Here is a 25,227-nt window from a genome sequence, read left to right on the forward strand (position 1 = left end):
ATCTCTCATAATTTAGAAAGTCTAGAAAAAAAGAAGCAAAGTATTTCGAATAAAATTAAGCAACATAACTTATCAAAAGTGTTCGGTAGACAAAATAAAATTTTTCTAAAATTTAGTTATCTACTAAATTCAAAAAAATGTAAGTTTTTTAAATTTTAATAATATTTTTCGATATCACCCGTGCAATGCACGGTTCCAAAACTAGTATATTTGTAATGAGAAACGCATAGAGATCGCAAATCCACATGACCACATCTAACAAGTTGGACCAACCACAACAACTCGCTTTCTTCTGCCCTACTCCACCTCCTCCTACTACTACTACCCTAACTAACTTATTCATTCATTCACTTCCTCACTCACCACACTTTCCTCTCTATTCAACAACAACGACAACGACAATGTCGGCAACACCGGGACGATTAGCCTCAGTCTACAGCGATCTCCAAAAAAGTCGTATCGACATCCCCCTCCCTCTCCCCTCCGTTCTCTCCTCCTCTTTCGACATCGTCGACGGCCCTAACAGCTCCGCTGCTGGCAATCCTGGTCCGTCCTTGAATTCCTTCCTTTCTTTGCGACTACCTACTTTTTTTCTTTATCATCGTAATTTCCTTGGAATTGTCGATTTATTAATATTTGATTTAGACACACGCCTAATTGAATTACCGTAATTCGTTGTTTGTGCGCTTCTTAATTTCGTTATTTTTAATGCTGTTTATATGCAAATCATGATAAAAAAAAAATAGAGTATGTTCTAAAAAATGAAAATAGAAATTCGAGCGTCGTTACATTACGTTACGTTATTGCTGTGAATAATAATGAATTAAAACTCCGCCGATGCAATTAGTGTATGGATCGCATTGTTGAGAGTTAATTGAAAATTAAATTTAGATTTAGAGTTATTGCTTGTTTGTCAAGTCAGTGAGAATTTCGTACGTCGATTCAAGTCGTTTTATCTATGGAAATTGTTGTAAATCAGTCACTATTTCACTCATCCGTTCGTTCATTCATGTTAGAGTTTTTCAATTTGGACATAGATTTGCAATTTTGCATGTTTCTACTAAATCAAAATCTAAATTGCATTCTTTTATCACTATTTTTTGTATCACTATTTCTTATATGAGATAATTTTATAATAAGCTTATTATTGTGAGGGTCTCACATGAGAATGGAAAAAAAAAAAGAAAAAAGAAACACGCATCTTTGTATTATATAGACCTTTTACCAATTGTGCTAGAATTGTGTTTTTTTCTTTTTCTTTGCGGTTTATGAAGTTGATGGTTGGTTTTGTAGTATCATTGCTCCTATATGCTTATCTTTGATGTTTGTTGGGTGATATGAGAAATTAAAGTCTTTAAATTAGTTCATCTTTAAATTAATTAATTCTTTATATTTGATTTCTTTTTGTGTTAAGTAATTTTGAAAATTACGGAGTACATGCCTCTATGTGTTGCATTAACTGATCAGTGGAGTACGTCACATGTTACCGCTATTGTGATTTGTGTTGTAATTTAACGCTTAGTTGTGTAACTTAATTTCCGCAAGTGATATCAAGCTTATGTTGTTAGTTGTTACTATATTAGGTGTTAAATATTATTAAATTAAGAGGGAGTTATAAAAAGCATATACATAAATAGCTCAAGGAAGTTTAAGGTTAGTAAACTGTTCAGAAGGACTATAGAAGGACTATGTACAACGTGTCATATTTTGTAGTCTCTACTCTTATTGAAAGTTATAAGGTCTTAAGTCTTAACATATAAGAGCCTCCTCCACAAACACAATTATAAAAGTGTATCACTCAAATTTATATAAATAATCTATATTGGTAATTTTTGGATGCACGATATTTCCTTTGGCCAAATTCCAACAAAAATCACTTATTGCATTTTGTCCAATTATTTATCGGTTGATATTTTTAATATGTAGTCAAGGACACATATTAAAGCCACTTTAGTGGAAGCTTAGATTTAATATCTAACAATAGTTGAAAAAGCGTCTTTGTAGTTTAATCTTCCATGTACCTTTTAATCAAAACTTTCCTTTTAAATGATTTTAAAATGTGTCTTAGGGCATATGTTACCAAAACTGTGTATCTAATTAAAAATCTTATTGGAGTTGACTTTATTTTTCCTGAACTCTTTTGAACTCTTCTTTTACCTCCATTTCATTGAATTCACATTTGCCTTTTTTCTTAGTAAAAAAGTACTAATATATAATTAATATATTTTCAAAGTAGATTGTGAATACAAATTTTATACTTTTTGCATAATAAATAGTAAGGTTTCATAATATATACTATACTTGATACTTGTGTAGTTATGCTAACAAAGCTTATGTAAAATTGGTATGATGGGACTAGTTACTGTTTGGCCAAAGTGTCAAACAGTAGCTTACGTTCCTTGAAGATTTTGCGTTCTGTTCTTCTAATTGATGCCATGTCTATAAGTTTGATAACTTCTTTGCATATATGTTTCTGATTGATCAGCTGGTGTGTGCATGTCACCATTCTATGTTACTTCAACGCTTCATATAAGCTCGCTTTTCCGTATCCGACACTTCACACCTAAGACATTAATATGAGACTCGGACACTTTCATTTTAGACAAAAAACTTCACAATTTTTCATAAAATAACAAAGTCTGACACTTGGGTAAGCTGTATGCACTACTCATGCCTGACCCTTCGAACATAAGTCTATCATAGTGACCAAGTATTGAGTTTCTCAGATCCTTGTGTTCTACTGTGAAAGTTCATTTGACTTCCAAATAATTCTTGCTTTTCATTCTATATGAATTGAAATGGATACTTAGTGAATGATCAATGACTATATCCTGATTCCTGATTACTGCTGATCTCAGATGAGATTGCAAAACTTTTCCCGAATCTGTTTGGGCAGCCCTCAGCTTCTCTGGTGCCTAGTGGGTCGTCAAAAATTAAGGCAGATCAGAGTTTGAAAATTGGAGTCGTGCTTTCTGGTGGACAGGCTCCTGGTGGTCACAATGTCATTTGCGGAATTTTTGGTGATTATATTTACAACCTTCCCACTGCAATTTTTGTATCTTTCATCACATGCAATTTGTGGTCATGAACATTCATATGTTCATGATCACAAATTATCCTGTTAGACAGATGTACAATGTACAACGGCCTTGTAAGCCCATACAACGTTTTTATTGCTATCAATAAATGAGATGTAAAAGTTAGTATTATAAAACCCTGTTGTACTCTGTACAACGGTCTCACAGGATACTCAGTGTTTTATGATGCATCTGGGTACACTTAAAGACTTTGGGATTGGGGCCGAAAAGTTATTCTGCTTCTTTTCTTTTGCCTTCAGATTACTTGCAGAGCCGGACAAAAGGAAGCACAATGTATGGGTTTAAAGGTGGCCCAGCTGGAGTCATGAAATGTAAATATGTTGAACTGACATCAGAGTTTGTGCATCCCTACAGAAATCAGGTGTGTAATTTTCCTATGAATAAGTCTTTCTTAATGGACACAAACCTGAAGTATTTTAAAATGGTTGTTAGCACAAAAGGTCGGAGAATGATTCATTAAACTGGTTGCGCGGTTATTTTTATTGTGAAGTAGCTGTCATTTAATGCAACAACGCAAGTTTCATTATGTGTTCCGGAAACAGCCTTGGGTAATGTTGTGCATATCGGCGTGCCTAAGGCAGCAATTCCCATACCTCCCAAATAGACAATTTCCGAATTTGGTTGCAACAAGTCAACAATACTGGATTTAATATGGTACATTTATGTGCTTTTGAGGGAATTAGGGAAATAGCAATGGTTGAAGTTTCATACTCCATCTTTTCACTGCCATATCATCACATATGAAACATTTTATTTCTTCTCAAAAGAAAAAGTTTCATACCATATTTGTGGACCCCCTTCCATTCACCTTTTTCTGACATGAAACTGGTTCCTTATTATGAGCTCCTTATTTTGTAGATCAATGGTTAAAGAGTTCATATGGATGGAACTCCTTATTTATGCACCATTGCTATTACCCTAAGACCGTGGAGGGCAATATTGAGTTAATGACCTTCTTCCAATGCCTATTTACAAGTACTTGACAACATGCACTTCTCACACATGATATACTCAGCAGTCTCTGCTTGTTCTCCCCAATTCCCCATCGATATACTTAAGGCAATCGGCTGTATATACTATTTGACAGTTTTTTTCTTTGATACTTGATAGGGTGGCTTTGACATGATCTGTAGTGGCAGGGACAAAATTGAAACTCCAGAACAGGTATATGCATGTGCTTCCGTTGTTTAGATTAACTTACTAGATCATCATGATTTATCTTTCGTTAAAAGTGCATAGCCAGAAGTTTCAGTGCTAAAATATGTAGCTCCATTAACTTATCACTTAAAATGTATCTTTACAACAGTTTAAACAAGCTGAAGACACAGTTACAAAGCTTGATTTGGACGGACTTGTTATCATTGGAGGGGATGACTCAAATACAAATGCCTGTCTTCTCGCAGAAAATTTCAGGTATTGCATGAATTGATTGGCTCATGCAAATCCTTGTTTATGATAACCTTATGCAATTCTGTATCATCTGACTTCGTGTCTGTTTTGATGTTTAGGAGCAAAAATCTGAAGACTCGTGTCATAGGCTGCCCCAAAACTATTGATGGTGATCTGAAATGCAAAGAAGTTCCCACAAGTTTTGGGTTTGACACTGCTTGCAAGGTAATTTAGTCATGTTCATACTTGAACGAAATCTACACTGTTGATATCTGATCTCAAAAGATAAAGCATTTAGTTACTGGGCTAAACATACAGGAATTGTCGAATTGAATATTTAGACACAAGTTTTCTTTTATGGAAGACATGGTTTTAATGGTTTGTACTAATCGTATGATTCGTATCTCAAAAGCCTTAGAAATTAAGAACATACAGTATATCATATGCATATGGCTCCTTCTCGTTCTTTTTTAGCATCTGCCATTTATCTAACCAATCTTGGACTGAATTCAGTCCATCCACTCTTCGCCATTGGGTTCATGAATGAATACGCTTTGTGAATCATGAGTGTGTGATAAGACAAGTACATAACTATAAGTAAACATTAGTCATCTTCTCAAATCCTTCATTGTCTTTCAAGCTAGACAATGTTGAATAACAAGTCTTTAGAGAAAGTTGTTGCTTGCAGAAGCAAGTCTTGTCAAAACTGTCAGTTATGCTCGTTCCCCTATCGGCCAATCATCCCAGAGTTTACGACTTTAAGTCACACTCAATTGTTTTGATAGAATTATTAATAGTACTAACTTATTATTAGTAAATGTGCACAGGTCTATGCAGAAATGATAGGAAATGTCATGATTGATGCCCGCTCCACTGGAAAATACTACCATTGTAAGTTAGACGATATCAGATTAATATAAACATGCCCGATATCTCCCAACCCCAACATCTAGTGAAGTATTATTGAGATGTGCACTTCGTTATGAAGGAATTTCCATATTTCCAATGGAGCCAAAGACTCATTACTCTTTGGTTATGGATTATAGTGGAATAAATCAAAATGGCTCCCTAAAGTGGCTGCGCTTCTTTCTTTTGTGAAGTAGCGGTCCTTCGATGTAGTTCTCGACGCAATTTTCATCTTGGGTCATTCGGAAACAGCCTCTTTGTGTTGCTAACACAAGGGTAAGGCTGCATACATCTGACCCCCCTCCCCCTTACCCCGCAATTTGCGGGAGCCATTGAGGCACTGGGATAATATTGTTGTTGTTGTTGTTGTATTATATTTCAACTTTCAAGGCTTAGCTTTCTGTAACAAAACATGAAACCAAGTCTATTTTATGTCATCATGTCGCCTGTCTGATTATTCTTCTGCTTCAGATCATGGTAATGTACAGAAACTCAGAATGTTTATCATTTTTTTGTACAACTTGAATCTTTCAGTCATCAGGCTCATGGGACGTGCAGCTTCTCACATCACATTAGAGTGTGCTCTTCAGACCTGTCCAAACGTAACATTTATTGGTGAAGAGGTACTTTTTTGTTTTCATGAAGAATAGTATGTATCTGGTTTAGTTTTTGTATGTATTGTAATGCATTGTTAATGAACCATGTACGTTGATACATCTTTATCATGAGCATAATTTGGTTAATTTTGCGATGCGTCATTTTTTAAAATCTTACAAGTATGCAGAAATGTTTCCGAGCCTTACGAATTGTTAACCAGCAGTAATTAGAAAATTTGATTGAGTTCTCTTATTTCAACTTTGGCTTGCTTTTCGGGAAAATTGGTAGAATATCCAGTCACACAGCACTGCAATGTACAGCTAAATTGTTGGGAAATTTTGGATGCTTCTGTTTACCTAGTGCTTTTTATTCTTTTCATAATCAAACAAGGTAGATTAGTAGTTGTCATTTGTTTGGCATCCGATCTTTCTTGTCATTCTATTTAAATTACATGTCTGAAAGTTTGATGGATGAGTGGTTGGGTGCAATAGAGTGAGACATCTTACGTGAAGTTTTCATTTATAGCATGCCCATAGTCTAACTCATGAGAGGCTCCTTTGTCTCACTCTGCAGGTGTATGCGAAGAAGCAGACATTGAAAAATGTAACAGATTACATCACTGATATAGTCTGCAAACGTTCAAAGCTCGGGTTCAACTATGGTGTTGTACTTGTACCAGAAGGCTTAATTGATTTTATTCCTGAGGTAGGTATGCATTCCTCAGTCGAAAAGTCTGCCCTGTTATTATCTACAGTTTATTAAAACCAGCATGGATTGTAGGTCCAACAGCTAATTGCGGAGCTTAATGAGATTTTAGCAAGTGGTGTTGTTGATGAAGGTGGACAGTGGAAGAAGAAACTAAAAGATCAGTCTCGTCAACTATTTGAACTTTTGCCCCAAGCAATTAGAGACCAGCTGTTGCTTGAGAGAGATCCACATGGAAATGTTCAGGTATTGTTTCATTTTAATTCCATCACAATTGCATCTTTCATGCAGCTATTTTCTAGTGCAAGTTGATAATTAACTGATGACAACTTTTGTCCTATTGCTTATTGACCTCTATATCTGTTTTCCCTAGGTTTCAAAAATAGAAACTGAGAAGATGCTTATACAAATGGTAGAAACAGAACTGGAAAAGAGAAGGCAGGCGGGTACTTATGCTGCAAAATTTCTAGGACAGTCTCACTTCTACGGGTAACCACATTTCCTGCAAGCAGTTGAGTCCAAATTATAAACACGAACTCTCATATGAGACACTCTCATGATAAAATTTATCACGAGATGGAACCATTCTATAGAGTAGTCGGTTAAATTTCTTAGTGGATTAATGGGTACATCATATTGGTCGGAATTCAAGTTGAAGTAGAATGGTTGTGCATTATATTAATATGAGACCGTCTCACAGTGACTAGTGGCATGTTAAATGCATCTCCGGAAAATGTTAAAGCCTGGATTTTCCCAAATGTTAATTGACAGTTTTTTGTGTTTTGATTTATCATTGTACAGTTACGAGGGGAGATGTGGCCTTCCCACTATCTTCGACTCCAACTATTGTTATGCACTGGGGTATGGTGCTGCAATACTTCTTCATGCTGGAAAAACTGGACTCATATCTTCAGTATGTTCCTTACATCCTGACACTGGAGCACTGGACTTGAGTCTTCTCATGGTTTCTTCTGTAAATATCTCTAACATATTTTCCACCCAGGTCGGCAATTTGGGAGCCCCAGTTAGTGAATGGACGGTTGGTGGAACTGCCTTAACTTCTCTAATGGATGTAGAAAGGAGACACGGTATGTTTACTCTTAAAGATTGAAACATTCAGGATTGATCACAGTTTACAAGTGTGTCCCTTATTCTACGGTCTAATTTATCCAACTTTGCATTAGTTAGTACAATTATTAACAGAGCAAAAAAAAAAAGCATCGTCATTGAATGATGTACCAATTGAATGATATACCAAATTACCAACTCTGAAATTCTAACTTTCTTGCAGGAAAGTTTAAGCCAGTCATAAAGAAGGCCATGGTAGAACTTGATGGTAATGATAATCTCTTTGCTTGTTATTTCATTTCTGTTACAAATTATAAACTTGCAGCATTTGAATTTTTTTTATTTGCTTTCTTTATACACAAGCGATACAGTTTGTTAGTTATGAGGGAGAAGACTTGATAATTTCAGTCCGTTCCAGTTACAGAGTATTTTGGAACGTCTTTGTATTGATGATACGATAATTTTGTGTACGCTTGGCGTGCTTAAATTGAAGGCTTGGTAAGGCATTAGCCAAAATGCCTCGTGAGTTGTGACGTCTTAGGTCCGCCTTCAACAAGCAATGTGCATTACATGCGAATTCTATACTTTATTCTAATACTTTCATTTTACGCTTCCCTTTTTTTCATCAACCTTGTTTTACAATTAACCTTTTTAAAAATTCAAAAAGGGTATTTTTCCATAAATATTTTATATTGAAAATCCAAATTTGCTTGCAAACACAGTACATCACGTGGCATTAGGCACACCTTCGCTCTGCGCCTTGTAGCTAGGGCTCCTTCGCCTCAGTGCATCTCACGCCTTCTAAAACTAAATTCTTGTAAGCATTTTCATAAACTCGTTTTCATCCTGTTTAGGCGCACCCTTCAAAAAATTTGCATCAATGCGAGAAGATTGGGCTATCAAGAACAGATACATCAGTCCAGGTAACTGCTTTTTAGGCAAATTGCAATTCATACACTGCTGATAGCATAGATGGCACCTTAAGTGTCTAAGTTAGAATGTGTTGCCATTTTCTTTATCAAATTAAAATGAGTTAAGGGTAAGACAAGGACCCGAACTTTACAAGTTTTTTCCGTTAAGGACCTCAACGATTATTTTTTTCCATTAAGGACCTCAACACTAACACCGTTAAGTTTCCGTTAAGTTTTCAACATTAAAATAGATTTTAACAAACAATATCCATTATCATTCATAACAATCAAAATTAATTAAGACAAGGACAACATATGCCCGTTAATCTTTGTAAGTTGTAACATAGCAAAACAACTAAGAATGGCAAAACTTCATCTGATGATTACAGCTTATCATTCATTTATCAACTAAAATGCAAAACATTTAAATTCCTTGCTAACAGCACGATATTCCTCCTTGACCACCACCTTATTCTTCAATTGCTCATGTGCCTCTCTACAATCATTTTCGAGCCCAACTCTAGAAAAAAAAAAGGCGTCAATTATTGTTTGAAACATACTCCATAATTCCATAAATAGCAAAACTTCTCTGTCAAGTGTTTCGTAAGGAGTAAAAAAGCCTATAAAAGACCATATTAAATGGACATCATGATATTATAAGCGACAAATATAACGCTACCTGCAAAGTGCTGCTTGAAATACATTTTCTTCCCCTTGAATCAACAAAAGATGGAATGTCATTGGATACAGAGCTAGTTTGAGACTGAATAAATGTGTCAGCGCCTTGCATTGCGGTGATGCCGCGTAATGTTTGTTCACCTTCAAAGTCGGAATAGTATGCTACTTGTCTAGCCTGTGATTACATCTCCAAACAAATGGTTATATAGGAAAGGGGATGGTTTGTCTTTTTAATAATCCATATTTACAATGTCAACACAAACTAAGCTGAATGCTAACAATGAAATACGACACACGCTTGTGTAAATCAATCTCAAAATTATGCAATCATTTAAAAAGCCTATTATAAAGAAGATGAATTACCTGAGTAGCTCTTTGACGTCTTTGCGGATGTTGCGGATGCAAATGTGTCTCTTGAACAGAATTTTCACTCCTTGCACTCATCTAACAAAAAAGAGAGTTATTAGCTATACTACAAAAACATTTGAAAACAAAAGAAAATAGGTATTACATATGTGTTTGCTTACATTTCCACGTCTTTGAAATCCGTTAGGGTAAGTGTACATCCCAAATCCTCTATTATGCATGGGTGGATTTGTTACTTGGCTTTGATAAGAGGATGGCTTGCCTTGGGAGTTTTCTTCACTCGAGTCAATGCGTTTTTTCGATCTAGCTTGCTTTCCCTGAGCTAATTTGCAGCCCCTGATATTATGACCGAGCATGCCACATATAGAGCAAGTGCAAGTAGTACCTATTCTACTTTTTTTAGTCTTACTTAAATTCTCACCGGGTCCAGGCCTCCTTGCCTTTTTCGGTCTGCCAACTCTTACTTTCTTCAATGTAGGAGCTATTATTGGCGGTTGTTGTGAAGGAGGCCATTCTTTTGGACCATTTAAGGGCTCCATTAGATAGTCATATGCCCTCAAATACATATTTTTCTTATAACACTCGGCAACATATGCCACAGGTCTCTCTTTATTATGCCATATCGCAGCAACACTATGATTGCAAGGAATGCCATTTAATTGCCAAGCATTACAAGAGCAAGTCTTGTTCAATAAATCAACCACATATCTTACTTGTGTGGCTCCTTCTCTCACTCCAATGGTGAATCTACCACCATAAACAGAATTCCAACCTCGAGCAGTGATTTTTGCCTTTTCTAACTGTTCTTGAGCTCTAGGGCATATGGCCAAATTTTTTGAGCGAAAAAAGTCTCTTTTTTTGTGCAACCTTTCCATAATGGACTCCCTTATATCTTCAAGCATTGTTATAATAGGCTTGTGCCTTGAGTTTAGGATATAAGCATTGAAAACCTCGCTCATATTATTATCCACTGCATCACATTGACATTGTGGAGTATAGAATGCTCGACACCATTTTTCATAATTTCTCCCCATTAAATCAGCGGCGGCCTCAGGGCTGATGGCACCCAATTTGTCCATGTTTTCCTTAAATTCATTTGGGGTTGTGCTTTTCCCAATTTTCCAAAAGTGCATTCTATACTCTTATCCTCCACCAAAAACTTCTCTAAAATTCATATATACATGTCTCGCACATACTCTTTGTTCAGCTTGTGGCCACGTTTCAAAGAATCGCTTTCAATAGACCCTTTTGTTGATCGGACATTATAGTATACCCAAGCACCATCAAATATCCTTAAGTCTTGACTAACAATTGTAGAAACCAACTCCAAGACTCGGTGTTCTCCACATCGACTACTGACCCATGCAATTGGAAACATTTGGTTATTCCCGTCTCTCCCCACAGCCACCAACAATTGTCCTCCATATGGGCCTTTAAGCCAACATCCATCTATAGAAATGAATGGCCTACAACCAGCGAGAAAACCCTCCCTAAGTGCAGCAAAACAAATGTACATCCTATGAAAAACGTTAGCATTTAACTGAAACTTGATAGTATTGTTGTGATCAGACCTGTAAATTTAATTTTGCATAGGAGTTTAGTAAACTATCTTTGCTCTTTATACTCCCCAACAATTAAGTTAAGAGCACATTTTTTAGCTCTGAAAGCCATGTGCAATGATACTTTGAGCCCATGTTCATTCCACACTGAGTCGGTTATCTCCTGAAGTTTCATATAAGGATGATTTGAACTTCCTTAAGTAATGTCTCGCAATCCATTTATAAGTCATCTTCACTTTATTCTTTCTTCCACAAGAATGAATACCATAGTAGGTCTTTACTTCAAAATGTTGTGTATTTTTTTGAACGGAAGCCCATATTTTCCACTCACAATTATCATCTTTACATTTAACCCCACCTTGTCTCGTGATTTTTTGTATATCTAACATCCACACCATTCCTGGCACAATAATCAACTATTTTCTTCCTAAATTCTACAGCATTTTCAAATTTCTGCTCCACAAAAAATGTTGTGTCAATCCAGTTAGAGCTATCAACATTTGCTTTTTGAGGTTTAGAATTCTTCCCCTTGGAGGCTGGTGTAGTCAAATACCCATACTCATCTTCTTCCGATGACGCTGTAGGACTATTTACGTCAAACTCATCATCATAATCACTGTCAATCTCATATCTCACATTATCCCTTTGAAGTTGTTCACCCAACCTTTCAAGTTCATATTGAGATTCTTTCTCCAATATTTCATTCTTCTTGTGTTTAGTTCTAGCATCAATTATCTCATCGTCATCTACGTCACTACCGTTCTCATCATAATCAATCTCATTTACAGGTAACTCATGTGACATGCCAGTTTCATTTCAACATTTAAACCAACTAAACCAATATCTTCCTCAAAATTCTTGTTCATTTGAGGCCTATTTAGCAAGTCAGTAAAAGACATGTTCATTTCCATCTCACTCAAACCAAAGTCATTCATAATCTGTGAAAAGTGAAAAACGAAGTCACTCATAATTCCAAGTATTTACATCATCGATAAACACCAAATGAAGTTATGATTGTATCTTTGTACTCCAATCTATATAGCATAGACTTGAGCACATAATCAACAATTTAATCACTTTAAAATGATAATTTAGAATATTTTACAACACATAAACATCAATTTAACATAATTAATTTAGCATCACAAACATAGATTGGGATAAAACAATATAAAGATTAGACCTTTAAGCATACTAAGAAAATTAATTAACTTACTTGTTCACTGATGAATGAATTTTGCCTGGAAATTAAAGTATTCAATTTTCAATTTTGAAGTGCTTATTCTGCTTCAATGGAGAACGAAACCCTTGTTTTGCTTGAAGGGTTTGTGTGATTTTGCCTTTTGGATTTCCAAATATGATTAGAATATGCCAAAGCACACTCCCACGTGTTTCTAACTTAATAATTATTTGTGGGCCTTGTATAAGGGTAAGGTAACGGCGTTAACTGAGTTCCTTAACGGAAATAAAAAATCGTTGAGGTCCTTAACGGAAAAAAATTATAAAGTTCGGGTCCTTGTCTTACCCTTAACTCAAATTAAAATGATGAAGTTCATGTTGCATAGTAGCTATTACTCAGACTCACTTCAAAGTATGTTGCGTAAAAATATACTCCACTCCACACATGTTTTGGCTTAAAATGAAATTTCCAAAGTGGCATGTTTATGTTGAGTGTCAGACACGAGTATTCAAAGTTAGTATGAAGAGTCGGAGTAAAATAAATTGTAGGCTGGTAGCTACATTGCTATAATCAGCAAAGTAATTGTCTAATTTAAAGCTTATAATAAGGTGTTATGTAAATCACGACGCCATGGGTTCAGTCAAAACTAGAGGACTGATCTGACTGCTATATAATTACAATTAAGGTTTCAATATTCAGATGAACTCATGAAAGATGATATAATTTCTGAAATCATACAACTATATATACAATATTATTATGGATCCTTTTTTCCCCTTGACGCGTACTTGATGCTTTAAAATCAAGTTCATTTTGTCTTTCTTTGTCTCCTCAGGTCCCATACAGTTTACAGGTCCAACCGCTAATCGTACAAATTATACGCTGATGCTGGAATTAGGAGTTGAAGCTTGATCGACTCTGGGAGGTAACTACTGTCCAGACATGACCGGATTCACTGCTTTCTCACAAACTTCTTTTAGACAATAACCTCGTTCTTCAATGTTTTACGTTATATTGGTGCACTAAACACCCCATCTCCGATTTTGCTCTGAACTTTTTGTACGTCAGTGATTTGAATTTTGCCGTATACCAAGTATTTTTCTTCTTTAATAATGGTGATATATAAATGATTGGTTTACCGATCAATAAAGCCAAAAACCATTGGTCGAGCTAATGGTACTTGTGTATTATATTTAGAACTCTTACCAGAAGTGACGTCTTATAAGTCGTGCCAATCAAGTGATGACTTTGAACTTATTTTGAAACGTTGCAAGTGTGGGTATCTCTTTCTCACTTCGTTGCACGAGAAGAGACTGAATGTCATGCTTTTCTGCCACTCATTTTATAGAGGGAGGGATGATTTGGACCGCAATCTAATGGCGAAAATATGTCCTTATGAGTTTTGATTAACAAGAAATACCACGCTGTGATGCAGTAACGAATCAATAACGAGTAAACAATGATCTCAAAAGCTAAAAGTATGAACTAATTGAGCAGAACACAGGGCGAAGCATGTAAGGAGATGATTATTACATTCTCTTGATCCAATGGTTTAGATTAGGACCAACTGAGCATAGTATAAGTCATGAATTGGTACAAACATTGCTCATTTTGGTCAGGAGATGATTCAAAAGTTGATGAAAATATCTTCAGGTGTTGGACTGTGCAATATGACCAATATGGTTCGGAGTATATTTTTGGTAGATGTACAAAACCATAGTTGCTCTGTTTTTTGGACTTTCAAAATTCTACAAATTTGATTTGATTTGAGTCTGGTCAATTTCGGGTCCAGCAAAACTAAGTTTGGGTTGAGATTAAGTCGCATTAATTCAGATTTGGGTAGATGTGTAATTGAGATCTTGAGTCAATCTAACTACATCGGTCATTTGAATCGGGTCGTTTTATTATGTATACTCATGTCTCACCAAATAAAAAAGGAGCATAACTCGACCAATTGATAATCCTTGGCAATTGCAATGATATCCTACTATTGACCTGCTGGCCGATGCGACTGGCTGGCACATACACTGAATTCAAATGGACCTAATTTCACTAGATTTAGGGATATGTCGATCACAAAGCGGTCTTACTTAAGATTAAGTTTTTTGTTAATACTTTCTCCATTTTAGTTAATTACTGTATATGTAATACATCAGGTTAATCGTTAAGATATTCTACCAATAGGAGGTATGATAGAGTCAAATAGTGTCGGACTAATTAGGTATTTTTTGTTGAATAAACTTGTCACAACGTCGGTATTTTGTGTTAATCGTTGTATTTTTCGGTCAATCCACTTTGGTTGTAATTTGGATCATTTGAACTTGTTTTTGGTATTTACATCTCAAGGTAATTCAAGCACTTCATATTGGAAAGTTGAGATGAAGAAATTATTTTGTACAAGCCGATGACTCACAAGTCAAACCCGAGCCACGGACAACCAAGGCAAAGAAGGAGAGCAAGAGGTAAGCCAAGGGAATAAGTGCAAAGTCAAGAGATGCAAGTAAAAGGAAGAATTGAAGTCTTGGCATGCACAAACAAGAGCCAAAATGATTAACTGAAAACTCAGTTTCGCAAGGGTCGACTTCAAACGAGTATATCTCGAGTTCTAGAGCTCGTATTGACGCAAGACCAGGTGGAGGTGAAAGCTTGTGATCTTAGCTTTCCAATGGTAAGTCGCATGCCTTATTTGGCCACGAAACGAGGGAGATATGACTCTCGCAAGATTGTGCTGCAGGCTGAAACCGCAGCCTGCGGTTTTGCCCTGATCTTTACGACGGGTTTTCCTTTTTTCCTATTTCCGAAAACCCATTTGTTTGTGACCTAAAAAGGAAGTTCAAGGGTATAAATAACCACATGTTTTGAGATCTAAACGCCACCTCCTTACCATCAAATCTCATGCTTGGCTTTTAATCTTGTAGTAATTTCATTTCTTGTTGTAATCCCAAATTATGGTATGCTAAATCTTTACTTCTTGGTGTAATTTTATTCAAAGTTTTCAACTTTAGTATTGTAAGACTCTTTAATCTCTTCTAAGTTATCAATTACTCTTTCCTTGTGTTTATTTCTCATATGTCAAGTGAATGAATGTATGGCTTAGCTACCCTTGCATTTTGTTTATTTGACTATTGCAAATCTTAGAGAAATGGATTCATCTATTTAGGATTGTTGAAGCAAATTTGTTGTGTGTTGATTTTGGTTAAAGGATTTACATAATAGGTAGGAAAGTTTATGTCTTTTCTCATTTGTATGGATTCATCTTATAAGAATTGATCATAGCCTAAGTTGCCCTAAAGACCTTAGTGGGCGGGCCGGGCCTTAATTATGGGCCAATTATTCTTGCCCTTGCCCGCCCTTTAGTCAAAAGCCGGGCGGCCCATGGGCTAATGGGTCGTAACACGAAACTTCAATTTAGATGTTTTATTAATTAAAATATATAAGGCTACCCAATATATAAATATTTTCGTTATATTTTAACCGTTATAGTTTACCTATTATTTTAGCGTTCCACATCCATATAAAATTGATACAATTTTCTTTGAAAATGTCTTTTTTTAAGAGTAAAAGTAAATGATTTAAATAATAAACGGGCCTAATGGGCCGGCCCACGGGATTTTCTTGTTGTCCATACCCGCCCATTTAACTTGGTGGGCTGGGCTTAGCCCGCCCTCTTAATTTTTCGGGTAAAAAATACTTGTCCAAGCCCACGTAATAAGCGGGCTGGACGGGCGGGCTTAATGGACGGGATGACCCATGAACAGCTATAAGCCTAACTATCTTGGTGAAAAATCTCCATGCTCATGTTTAGTCACCTCTCATGGTATTGAGTTGTTGGTTGAATTTGATGGATGCATATGAATGGTTTTATTTATGTGTGTCACTATTTTGATATGGTGGTAGTAGGTTGATAATATAGGAAGAGTAAAAAGAGTCTAACTTGTCATTTGTTGGTTGCTAAAGAGAGGTTACACCAAGTCTCTTCTCCATTTGATTTCTTGAACATTAAGTGTTTGTTGAATTGCTACTTTGTTAAAGTTTACATCTTTAGTTATACTAGTATTGGTGCCCGGCTATACCCGGGCTACCTCTATTTACTATTAAAATTTATTTTCAATTAAATAAAATTATTTAAAGTTGCATAACTCATAAATTTATCTTTAATATATTTTTCTATGCCATATCTTAAAATTACAATTAAATAAATTATGAGACAAATTCACTACTCCCGCTATTAATATTTTACTTAAATCGATTAGTTAGCTAATTGTTCATATATGTTTTCTTTTGTTGTGAGTATTGTTACTTTTATTATATTAGTTATTACTACGGTTACTTTCACTACTCCAGCCATAATTATTATTGTTAGTTTCACTACTGACGCATGAATATTGATAATTTCACTACTCCTGTTATTACTTTATTACTTTCACTACTCCCCTTACTAATATAGTTACTTTGACTATTCAAATGAGTGATTATTAACATATTGCTATATCCAATTTTAGTACAATTATTTTCACTACTAACATAGTTACTTTTACTATTTAGCCATACAATTTTAAGAAGTTATATATTTATATAAATATATTACATATATGCATTAAATCAAATCGAAATAATTATAAAATATTATATCTTTTGGAAATCTAGCTTGATTTATTTACCTTTTAATTGTTTCCAAAATATAACCCATTTATATTATATTTGTGTATGTTAAATAATTATATAATTATATGATAATACTAATTAATAACATAAGTGGGGCATGCTTATTTTAAAGAAAATAAACATATTTTGATATTTTCTAAATTTATACTTCAACCAAAACTATATACTCCCTCCGTACCACACCAAAGGTAACACTTACTATAAACGGACGTACCACCCCAAATGTAACATTCTTTATTTGGCCCATAACATTACCAAGTTATCCTTATAACCATTTGATATTTACACAAAATGTCATTACATACCTCACCTACCAACCCACAATTAAACACCCAATTACATACCCCGCCTATTTATTTCCTCTTTACCCTTACTTTTTTCACTTTTTCTTAAATACTTCATTTTTCCCTACGTTACCTATGGTGTGGTACGGAGGGAGTAATATTTACATTGAAGTCTCTTGGTCGGGTCCATCACACAGTGCTATCGATTAAAAACTATATACTTGTAGTATAATTAAGTTGTATAGATTTATGTAATTACATTGAAGTCCCTTGGTTTCTAGATTATATATATATATATATATATATATATATATATATAGAGAGAGAGAGAGAGAGAGAGAGAAAGGAGTTCTAATGAGTCCAACATGTGTCATTGAGTCCATAAGTCCCTCTAATGGTCATTGGATGGCCTCAATGGATGGTTGAGATGAATTTGATTAAAGGCCATTAAAAAGAAAAGGAAAAAAATGTGGATGGTTGGATTGAGATGGGTGGTTGAGATTGAAAATTACCAAAAAAAATTACCACTAATCAAATTTCTATACACTAATTAATTTTTCTTTCTCTAGCCCCTAATTAATCGGTTTTGAGTTTGATTTGAAGTGTAAATGTAATGTTGTTTGAGTTTTACAAGTGTAAATGTGATGCCCACGAGTGTAAATGTAACATTTTAAGAGTGTAAATTTGATTTTTTGAAATTTTGAATTTATATAATTTTAACATTTTACAAGTGTAAATGTGACATTTTAAAATGTAAATTTGTGACGGAAATTTTGAATTTATATAATTTTAACATTTTACAAGTGTAAATGTGATGTGATGTAAATGTAACATTTTAAGAGTGTAAGTTTGATTTTTTGTGACGGAAATTTTGAATTTATATAATTTTAACATTTGACAAGTGTAAATTAAGTGTAAATGTAACATTTTAAGAGTGTAAATTTGATTTTTGTGACGGAAATTTTGAATTTATATAATTTTAACATTTTACAAGTGTAAATGTGATGTTTTACGAGTGTAAATGTAACATTTTAAGAGTGTAAATTTGATTTTTTTGTGACGGAAATTTTGAATTTATATAACTTTAACATTTTACAAGTGTAAATGTGATGTTTACGAGTGTAAATGTAACATTTTAAGAGTGTAATGACGGAAATTTTGAATTTATATAATTTTAACATTTGACAAGTGTAAATGTGATGTTTTACGAGTGTAAATGTAACATTTTAAGAGTGTAAATTTGATTTTTTGTGACGGAAATTTTGAATTTATATAATTTTAACATTTTACAAGTGTAAATGTGAAGTGTAAATGTAACATTTTAAGAGTGTAAATTTTTTTTGACGGAAATTTTGAATTTATATAACTTTAACATTTTACAAGTGTAAATGTGATGTTTTCCGAGTGTAAATGTAGTATTTTAAGTGTAAATTTGAAGGTTTAAGAGTGTAAATTTGGTCCTTTGAGTGTGACTTTGGTCCTTTATAAGTGTAACTTTGGTCCTTTACGAGTAAAACTTTAGTCCGACTACCAACAAACACCACCACCGTCGTCCTCCACCACCAACTCATATCCACACAAATATATTAGTGCAAATCTATATAAATTTAATAAGTGTAAATGTACAAATATATGAGTGTAAATGTAAAGAAATATGAGTGTAAATTTAAAATTATGAGTGTAAATGTAAAGAAGTACGAGTGTAATTCTAAAGAAATATGAGTGTAAATCTGAAAAATGCGTGTAAATGTAAAGAAATATAAGTGTAAATGTAAAGAAATATGAGTGTAAATGTGAGGAAATACAAGTGTAAATGTAAAGAATTATGAGTGTAAATGCAAAGAATTATGAGTGTAAACGTAAAGAAATATGAGTGTAAATGTGGAGAAGTACGATTGTAAATGTAAAAAAATATGAGTATAATAAATATATTTATTAGATCTCGAAAAAAACTACAAAACCAATAAAATATTTTATAAAAGAATTAAAAAACTAAAAACACAAGAAATATGAGTGTATAATATAGATCTACAAAATCAAAAAAATTCTAAAAGAAAAAGTGTAAACTAAAACAAAAATAGATCTGAAAAACAAAAATAATAATAATTAGATCTCAAAATAAAACACAAAACACGAATAACGTTAACTGGTACCCGACACGAAATAATAATAATTAGATCTCGAAATAAAACACAAAACACGAGTTTTTAAAAGACGAGATTAAAAAAAAAAAAAAAAAAAAAAAAAAAAAAAAAAAAAAACACTAAATCAGATCCACAACAAACCAGACGCCATTTCCGCCAAAACAAAACAAAACACTATAACAATAAAAACAAAAAAAGCAACGACAAGAAGAATGAAGAAGAAGAAGAGAAAGGAGTAGTTGTCGTTGGCGGTAGTGGTGGAAGGGAGGGGTGGTGAGTGGTGGTGCAAGGTGCTGGTCGGCGTCGTCTGTGGCGTCAATGGTGGCGTTTTTCAGATCTGAAAGAAAAAGAAAAAAAAAAGAGAAAGGAGTAGAGGGAAGCGGTGGCAAGGGTGGTTGTGGGTGGGGAGGTGTGCGGTGGGTCGCAGATCTGGTGTGGTGGCGGGGTTGTGGTGGTTGTTGGCAGTGGCTCCGGTGAAGACAGCGGGAAAAGAAAGGTGTTTTGGGGAGGTGTTTTTTGGGGCAGTCGCAGATGGTGGGAGGCGGATGTGGGAGTCGGGGTGAGTGAAGGAGGTTTTTGTGGGGGATGTGTGGTGGGCGTGGGGTGGGTGTCGGTGTGGGTGGTGGCGGGCGTTGGGGTGTGGCTCAGATCTGGAGTGGTGAGGGTGGTGGGTCGGTGGTGGTGAGGATGAGAGGAGGGTGGTGGGTCGGTGGTGGTGCGGTTGGTGGGCGTGGGTAGGTGGCGGTGGAGGTGGTCGGGTAGGTGAGGAAGAGGAAGAGGGGGAATTTTTTGTTTTTGAATTATTTGGTTTTTGAATTTTGTTGGATTTTTGAGAGGAATTGAGTTTTTTTGGTTTTTAGAGAGATGAGGGGGAGGATAATTGTGAGATGAGAGAGAAGTGAGTGGAAAAAAAAGGGTTTTATAGTGAAATTAGGACTTGATTAGGGATAGTAGTGAGGGAAAGTGATTAATTAGGATTGATCCCCTAATTTTAGAACTAATCTTCCCTTTTTCCCTTTCAATTTCAGCCCTCCATCCTATCTTTTTAAGGGTCCTAAAGAGGACTTATGGACTCAAGGATTTTTGGTGGACTCACTTGATCCTTCTTATATATATATATATATATATATATATATATATATATATATATATATATATATATATATATATATATATATATATATAGTATTGATTTCATCAAGTTCTCACATGGAAATCCATTTTTGTGTCAAACCTTGTTTGTTCATTGTCTATAATCATAGTTAGTGATTAGTGTTTAGTCTTAATTGTCATTAGTATTTTAATTAATATTTGTTTACATAGTTAAAAATTGAGTCTTTAGCTTAACTTCTTTTCCTTGGGTTCGACCCTTACTTGCACTATATTACTTATTAAATGTGCCGGGTCAGAATATGGGTCGGATCATATGGGTTACGGGTCGAATTAGGGTTAGAGTACAGCCAAAAAAGAAAAGTTCAAAACGTTTTTTTTTTTACCATTTTCCAAATCGAAATAATATATTTTTTGAAATTAAAACATGTTCAATATTAATACTTTAATCATATTAAATGGTTACATTACTTATAAGCTATGTTAATAATTATTTTATTAAACAAGATTGTTGACTTATGACTTCTTTGGACATTCATGTCCAACTCTTTTGAAGTGGTTTGAAAGCCGGTGGCTTCAACTTACCTCGCTCATTGGAAATGATGAGATAGGTTTACCTTATAAAAAAAATTAATTATTTATTTTTAAAGGTTATAAAAGTAATATAGAATTGTTATGAAACATTAATTAGTATGGATGTCCATTGGGCTTCTATCCAGTACAGTCCATATATTTGTAACTACAGCAACTCTCCTATAGGACCGTCTTATAGCATAAGACTGGTCCAAAAGAAGAGAAGCCCAAAGATAAATTTTAATTTAATTTAATTTTAACAACACGACATTTTAAGATAAAAACTAACATATTTAAATATACAAGTTATTAATATAAAATTTTAGGTTATCAAAATAAAATATTTTTTTTACAACTCTATTACTTAAATTTTTGGAGCTTTTGGTTATTTGATTAAAAAAGAGAGTTATAAATTATTTGTTTGGGCTTTTAAGTAATGGGCTGGTCTTATGATATAAGACAGTCCTATATAACAATTTGTGTTGTAATTAAGTTGTAATTCACCCTTCATCTATGTACTATATATACCCCCATATGAGATGAATAATACCCAACCCTCTTCCCTCTCTCAATCTATTTTCTTGCTTTCTCTCTATCATTTATTCTCTAATTCTTATTCTATAACACGTTATCAGCACGAAGTTCTAACAAATTGAGCGGTAATTCTTTCCTTCATGTAACCCAGAGCGGTAATTCTTTCCTTCATGTAACCCTTTATTTTCTTTGTTTTTTCCCTTCCTAAAACCGATTCTTAAATGATGAGTCTTTATCTCACAAGCGAAGTCTCTTATTGACATGTTCTTTTGACATTTATACGAGAATACATAATACATACTATGAGCCTTATGATTATAAGGTGACCATTATATTTTTTTGTGGTTTCTGATGTTTGTATATATCTCACAGTCAAAGAACTATGTTAAATCTTTAATTATATAGAACTATGTTAAATCTTTAATTATATAGATTTAATGAAAAATTTATACATAGCAATTGAGTAACAAAAGTAGTTGTATTATAACTTGTTTCGAAATTTGAAATTATTGAATTTCACTCATCATAGTTCAATGATTTTTTTTTTCCTAATTAATTTTCGGCATCGGCTGTGTCTATGTTTTTCCCTTTTCCGTCTGATTTGCGGCTCGATTCTTATTTCTTCCCTCCCATGTTCTTATTTCAACATTGCCCTATTTGTATTACATCACAGATTTTATTTATCCGCTTAAGGTGATTAGTCCATGTTGGAATCATTTGATTTCAATTCACTTATGATTGTCTGACCCTTATTGGTGTAACTTTTCTTACCAAGTATATCTTTATCTAAATCCTATGTTATGGTCATAAGTTTGTGTTAACAATTCATGTGGTGAGTTAGCTCTGAGTCTCTGAACTAAATATTCGTAAATTATATTGGTATTTTTCAATCATGATAGTTGCACTATAATGAGAGTTGGAAACAAAATCACAAAGCCTTCTCATCTCATACTTATAAATAATATATGTAGTAGCTTATAAATATGGTTATACATAGGAACTAAGTTATAATTGTGACGGTCTCCTATCTTTAAATGTGAGACGATTTCCAATCTTTTAAATGTGAGAAGGTCTCCTATCAACTTAATGTGAGCCGGTCTCATATCGTTATTATATAAAGTGAGACGACCTTCTATGAATCAATTCGAGAAGATCTCATATCTATTTAATTGAGACGGTCTTCTATCTATCTAATGTGAGACAACCTATCATCTATCTATTTCGAAACGATCTCATATCTATTTAACGTGAGACGATCTTCTTTCTATTGTCATTATAATTTAAGACGATCTTCTATTTACTTCATTATTATGCAAAACGATCTCTATCAATATTATGTGAGACAATCTCCTATTATTTTAATGTGAGAACCGTCCCTTATCAATTTATTCCGTCTCCTCTCAATTTAATGTGAGACGGCCTCCTATCAATTCAGTGTGAGACGGTCGCTTGTCACTTTAATGTGAGCTAGTCTTCTATATTTGAATGAGAGACTAGTTTATTTATGGAGTAATCTTACCCGTATTATTTATTTTTCATTACCCAACGAAAATAAATCAAATTCTCCAATTTCTTAGGACTTGTATTTTTCATCATGTGGAGTAATTGTTAACACATTAATTAGGATGACAAGTAAAGAAATAATATTGTCATATTTCCCAAAGGGATATTATTATATGACTGATCTTGCCAATTTACATGAGACACTAAAGGTGTTCTATATCAATTCATATATTCGGCAAGATGAAAATAATTATTATGAGCACATGTCATATACTAGCTAATCATAAGTTTAGCATCCAACAAGTTGGGCATGTAAATGCAAAATTGCACATATATGGTGAGACTCATTCGAGTATAGCATATAGTACATTTTATATGCACAAGTATCTACACTAAAATTGTGTGTGATTGATATTTGGAGATCTAACATTGAAATTGCACATTACTCGAGGTTGAGAAAAGACCTTACAAAATCAATTGTACGAATTGATATTTTTTTTAGTGGCTTGAAGACCACATACAAAAATACGAGTAATTTGTGCTATTAAAATTCACAATTTGATTATTATTATGTGAACAAGTTGATCTTCTTAATTGGGTATTTTATTCAGCAAATTGATAATCAATTGCATTATACACTAGTAACACTACTCCCCATAATCAATAATGCCCACTCATGGAATCACATTTATCTGGAGAAATCGCATTCTAAGGTGGTCAAGTGAATGATTGCAATCTATCTTGAATATAGTTTTTTTTTTTTTTTTTTTTTTTTACCACTTTAGGGGGAGAAAGTAAGTGAAAAGTTGGTAAAACAAAAGAAGTTTTATCATATTAAATTACACCTATAGTGTAATATATGATCATAAAAGTATATCCATATGAAACGGATACACATTTGCGCACACTCAATTGTCAATTGGATTAGGACTTTATAACTTATAAGTCCGTTTAACAGTCGACATATTTATGGTTATTAATGAGCTCATAAACCTAAAATCCATCCGGCCAAATCATGGATATTGAAAATAAAACTGTACAGTTTGCATTATCGAGTCATCATACATGTGCATATATAGAGACTAAGTATATCATCTTTGAATTAGTTTCATATCACATCATTACATTCTTTCATGTCATATAGTTTAGAAATTAGTCCTATATCATATGAATGCACATTGTTATAATATGTTTTACAAAGAAAAGTTCGGGTGATTTCAAACTACAAAAGTGACAAGATCATTTGGAGTGAAGCTGCAAAATCGTTATGAATGACTATCATCATATTATGAAATTTGAAGTGATCAGCAATTCTAGAATAACTATTCTTGTTAAATTGAAGGCACCTATTAAGTTGATCAAGTACGATGACAGCTATTTCAAAGATCGAGAACTTTGTCACATCATGAGTTGCATTGACGTTTTAGAAGTGATGTAACCATTAGGGGGAGTGTGCACGCGTTGTACTCTTTTTCCTTATCTATGGTTTTGTCCCACTGGGTTTTCCATAGAAAGGTTTTAACGAGACAGCTTATTTGTTTGCGTGTTAGAAGAATATTGTACTCTTTTTCCTTACTAGTGTTTTTCCCACAGGGTTTTTCTATTAAGGTTTTAACGAGGCATGTTATTCAGTAATGTACATCCAAGAGGGAGTGTTATGAAACATTAATTAGTATGGATGTTCATTGGGCTTCTATCCAGTAGAGTCCATATATTTGTAACTAAGTTGTAATTCACCCTTCATCTATGTACTATATATACCCCCATATGAGATGAATAATACCCAACCCTCTTCCCTCTTTCAATCTATTTGCTTGCTTTCTCTCTATCATTTCTTCTCTAATTCTTATTCTATAACAAGAATATAATTTTTGATTGTTTTTGTAATTTAAAGTACTAAAATTAATTACTCCCTCCTATTCACTCAATTCCTCCCTCTTTCCGTTTTCATGATAAT

At 34.0% G+C, this 25,227-nt stretch overlaps 2 protein-coding genes across 2 annotated transcripts; one reads left to right on the forward strand and one right to left on the reverse strand.

Annotated features, from left to right (window-relative positions):
- The first annotated feature begins 243 nt into the window (after positions 1 to 243).
- Positions 244 to 13,714, forward strand: LOC141653434 (pyrophosphate--fructose 6-phosphate 1-phosphotransferase subunit beta-like). Its single transcript, XM_074461197.1, has 16 exons — positions 244 to 546; positions 2,859 to 3,020; positions 3,338 to 3,459; positions 4,209 to 4,262; positions 4,405 to 4,511; positions 4,607 to 4,712; positions 5,315 to 5,378; positions 5,928 to 6,016; positions 6,564 to 6,695; positions 6,771 to 6,941; positions 7,069 to 7,184; positions 7,497 to 7,608; positions 7,699 to 7,783; positions 7,987 to 8,031; positions 8,618 to 8,686; positions 13,293 to 13,714. The coding sequence occupies exons 1-16, from the start codon at positions 246 to 248 to the stop codon at positions 13,367 to 13,369; spliced, it is 1,812 nt and encodes a 603-aa protein (XP_074317298.1). The 5' UTR covers positions 244 to 245; the 3' UTR covers positions 13,370 to 13,714.
- LOC141653435 (uncharacterized) lies at positions 8,927 to 12,650 on the reverse strand. Its single transcript, XM_074461198.1, has 5 exons — positions 12,494 to 12,650; positions 9,880 to 12,215; positions 9,716 to 9,796; positions 9,354 to 9,527; positions 8,927 to 9,194 (listed from the first exon to the last, which is right to left on the reverse strand). The coding sequence occupies exons 2-5, from the start codon at positions 10,849 to 10,851 to the stop codon at positions 9,177 to 9,179; spliced, it is 1,245 nt and encodes a 414-aa protein (XP_074317299.1). The 5' UTR covers positions 10,852 to 12,215; positions 12,494 to 12,650; the 3' UTR covers positions 8,927 to 9,176.
- Positions 13,715 to 25,227: the final 11,513 nt, after the last annotated feature.

The sequence above is a fragment of the Silene latifolia genome, chromosome 4 (assembly GCF_048544455.1).
Source record: "Silene latifolia isolate original U9 population chromosome 4, ASM4854445v1, whole genome shotgun sequence".
Classification (NCBI taxonomy): Eukaryota; Viridiplantae; Streptophyta; class Magnoliopsida; order Caryophyllales; family Caryophyllaceae; genus Silene; species Silene latifolia.

Coding starts and splice junctions, on each gene's coding strand:
- LOC141653434 (XM_074461197.1), top strand. CDS start 246: ATGACCACATCTAACAAGTTGGACCAACCACAACAACTCGCTTTCTTC. Junction 6,017..6,563: donor TAACATTTATTGGTGAAGAG/GTACTTTTTTGT, acceptor CTCACTCTGCAG/GTGTATGCGAAGAAGCAGAC. Junction 6,696..6,770: donor TAATTGATTTTATTCCTGAG/GTAGGTATGCAT, acceptor CATGGATTGTAG/GTCCAACAGCTAATTGCGGA.
- LOC141653435 (XM_074461198.1), bottom strand. CDS start 10,851: ATGCACTTTTGGAAAATTGGGAAAAGCACAACCCCAAATGAATTTAAG. Junction 9,797..9,879: donor GATTTCAAAGACGTGGAAAT/GTAAGCAAACAC, acceptor CTTTTTTGTTAG/ATGAGTGCAAGGAGTGAAAA. Junction 9,528..9,715: donor GACGTCAAAGAGCTACTCAG/GTAATTCATCTT, acceptor ATGTAATCACAG/GCTAGACAAGTAGCATACTA.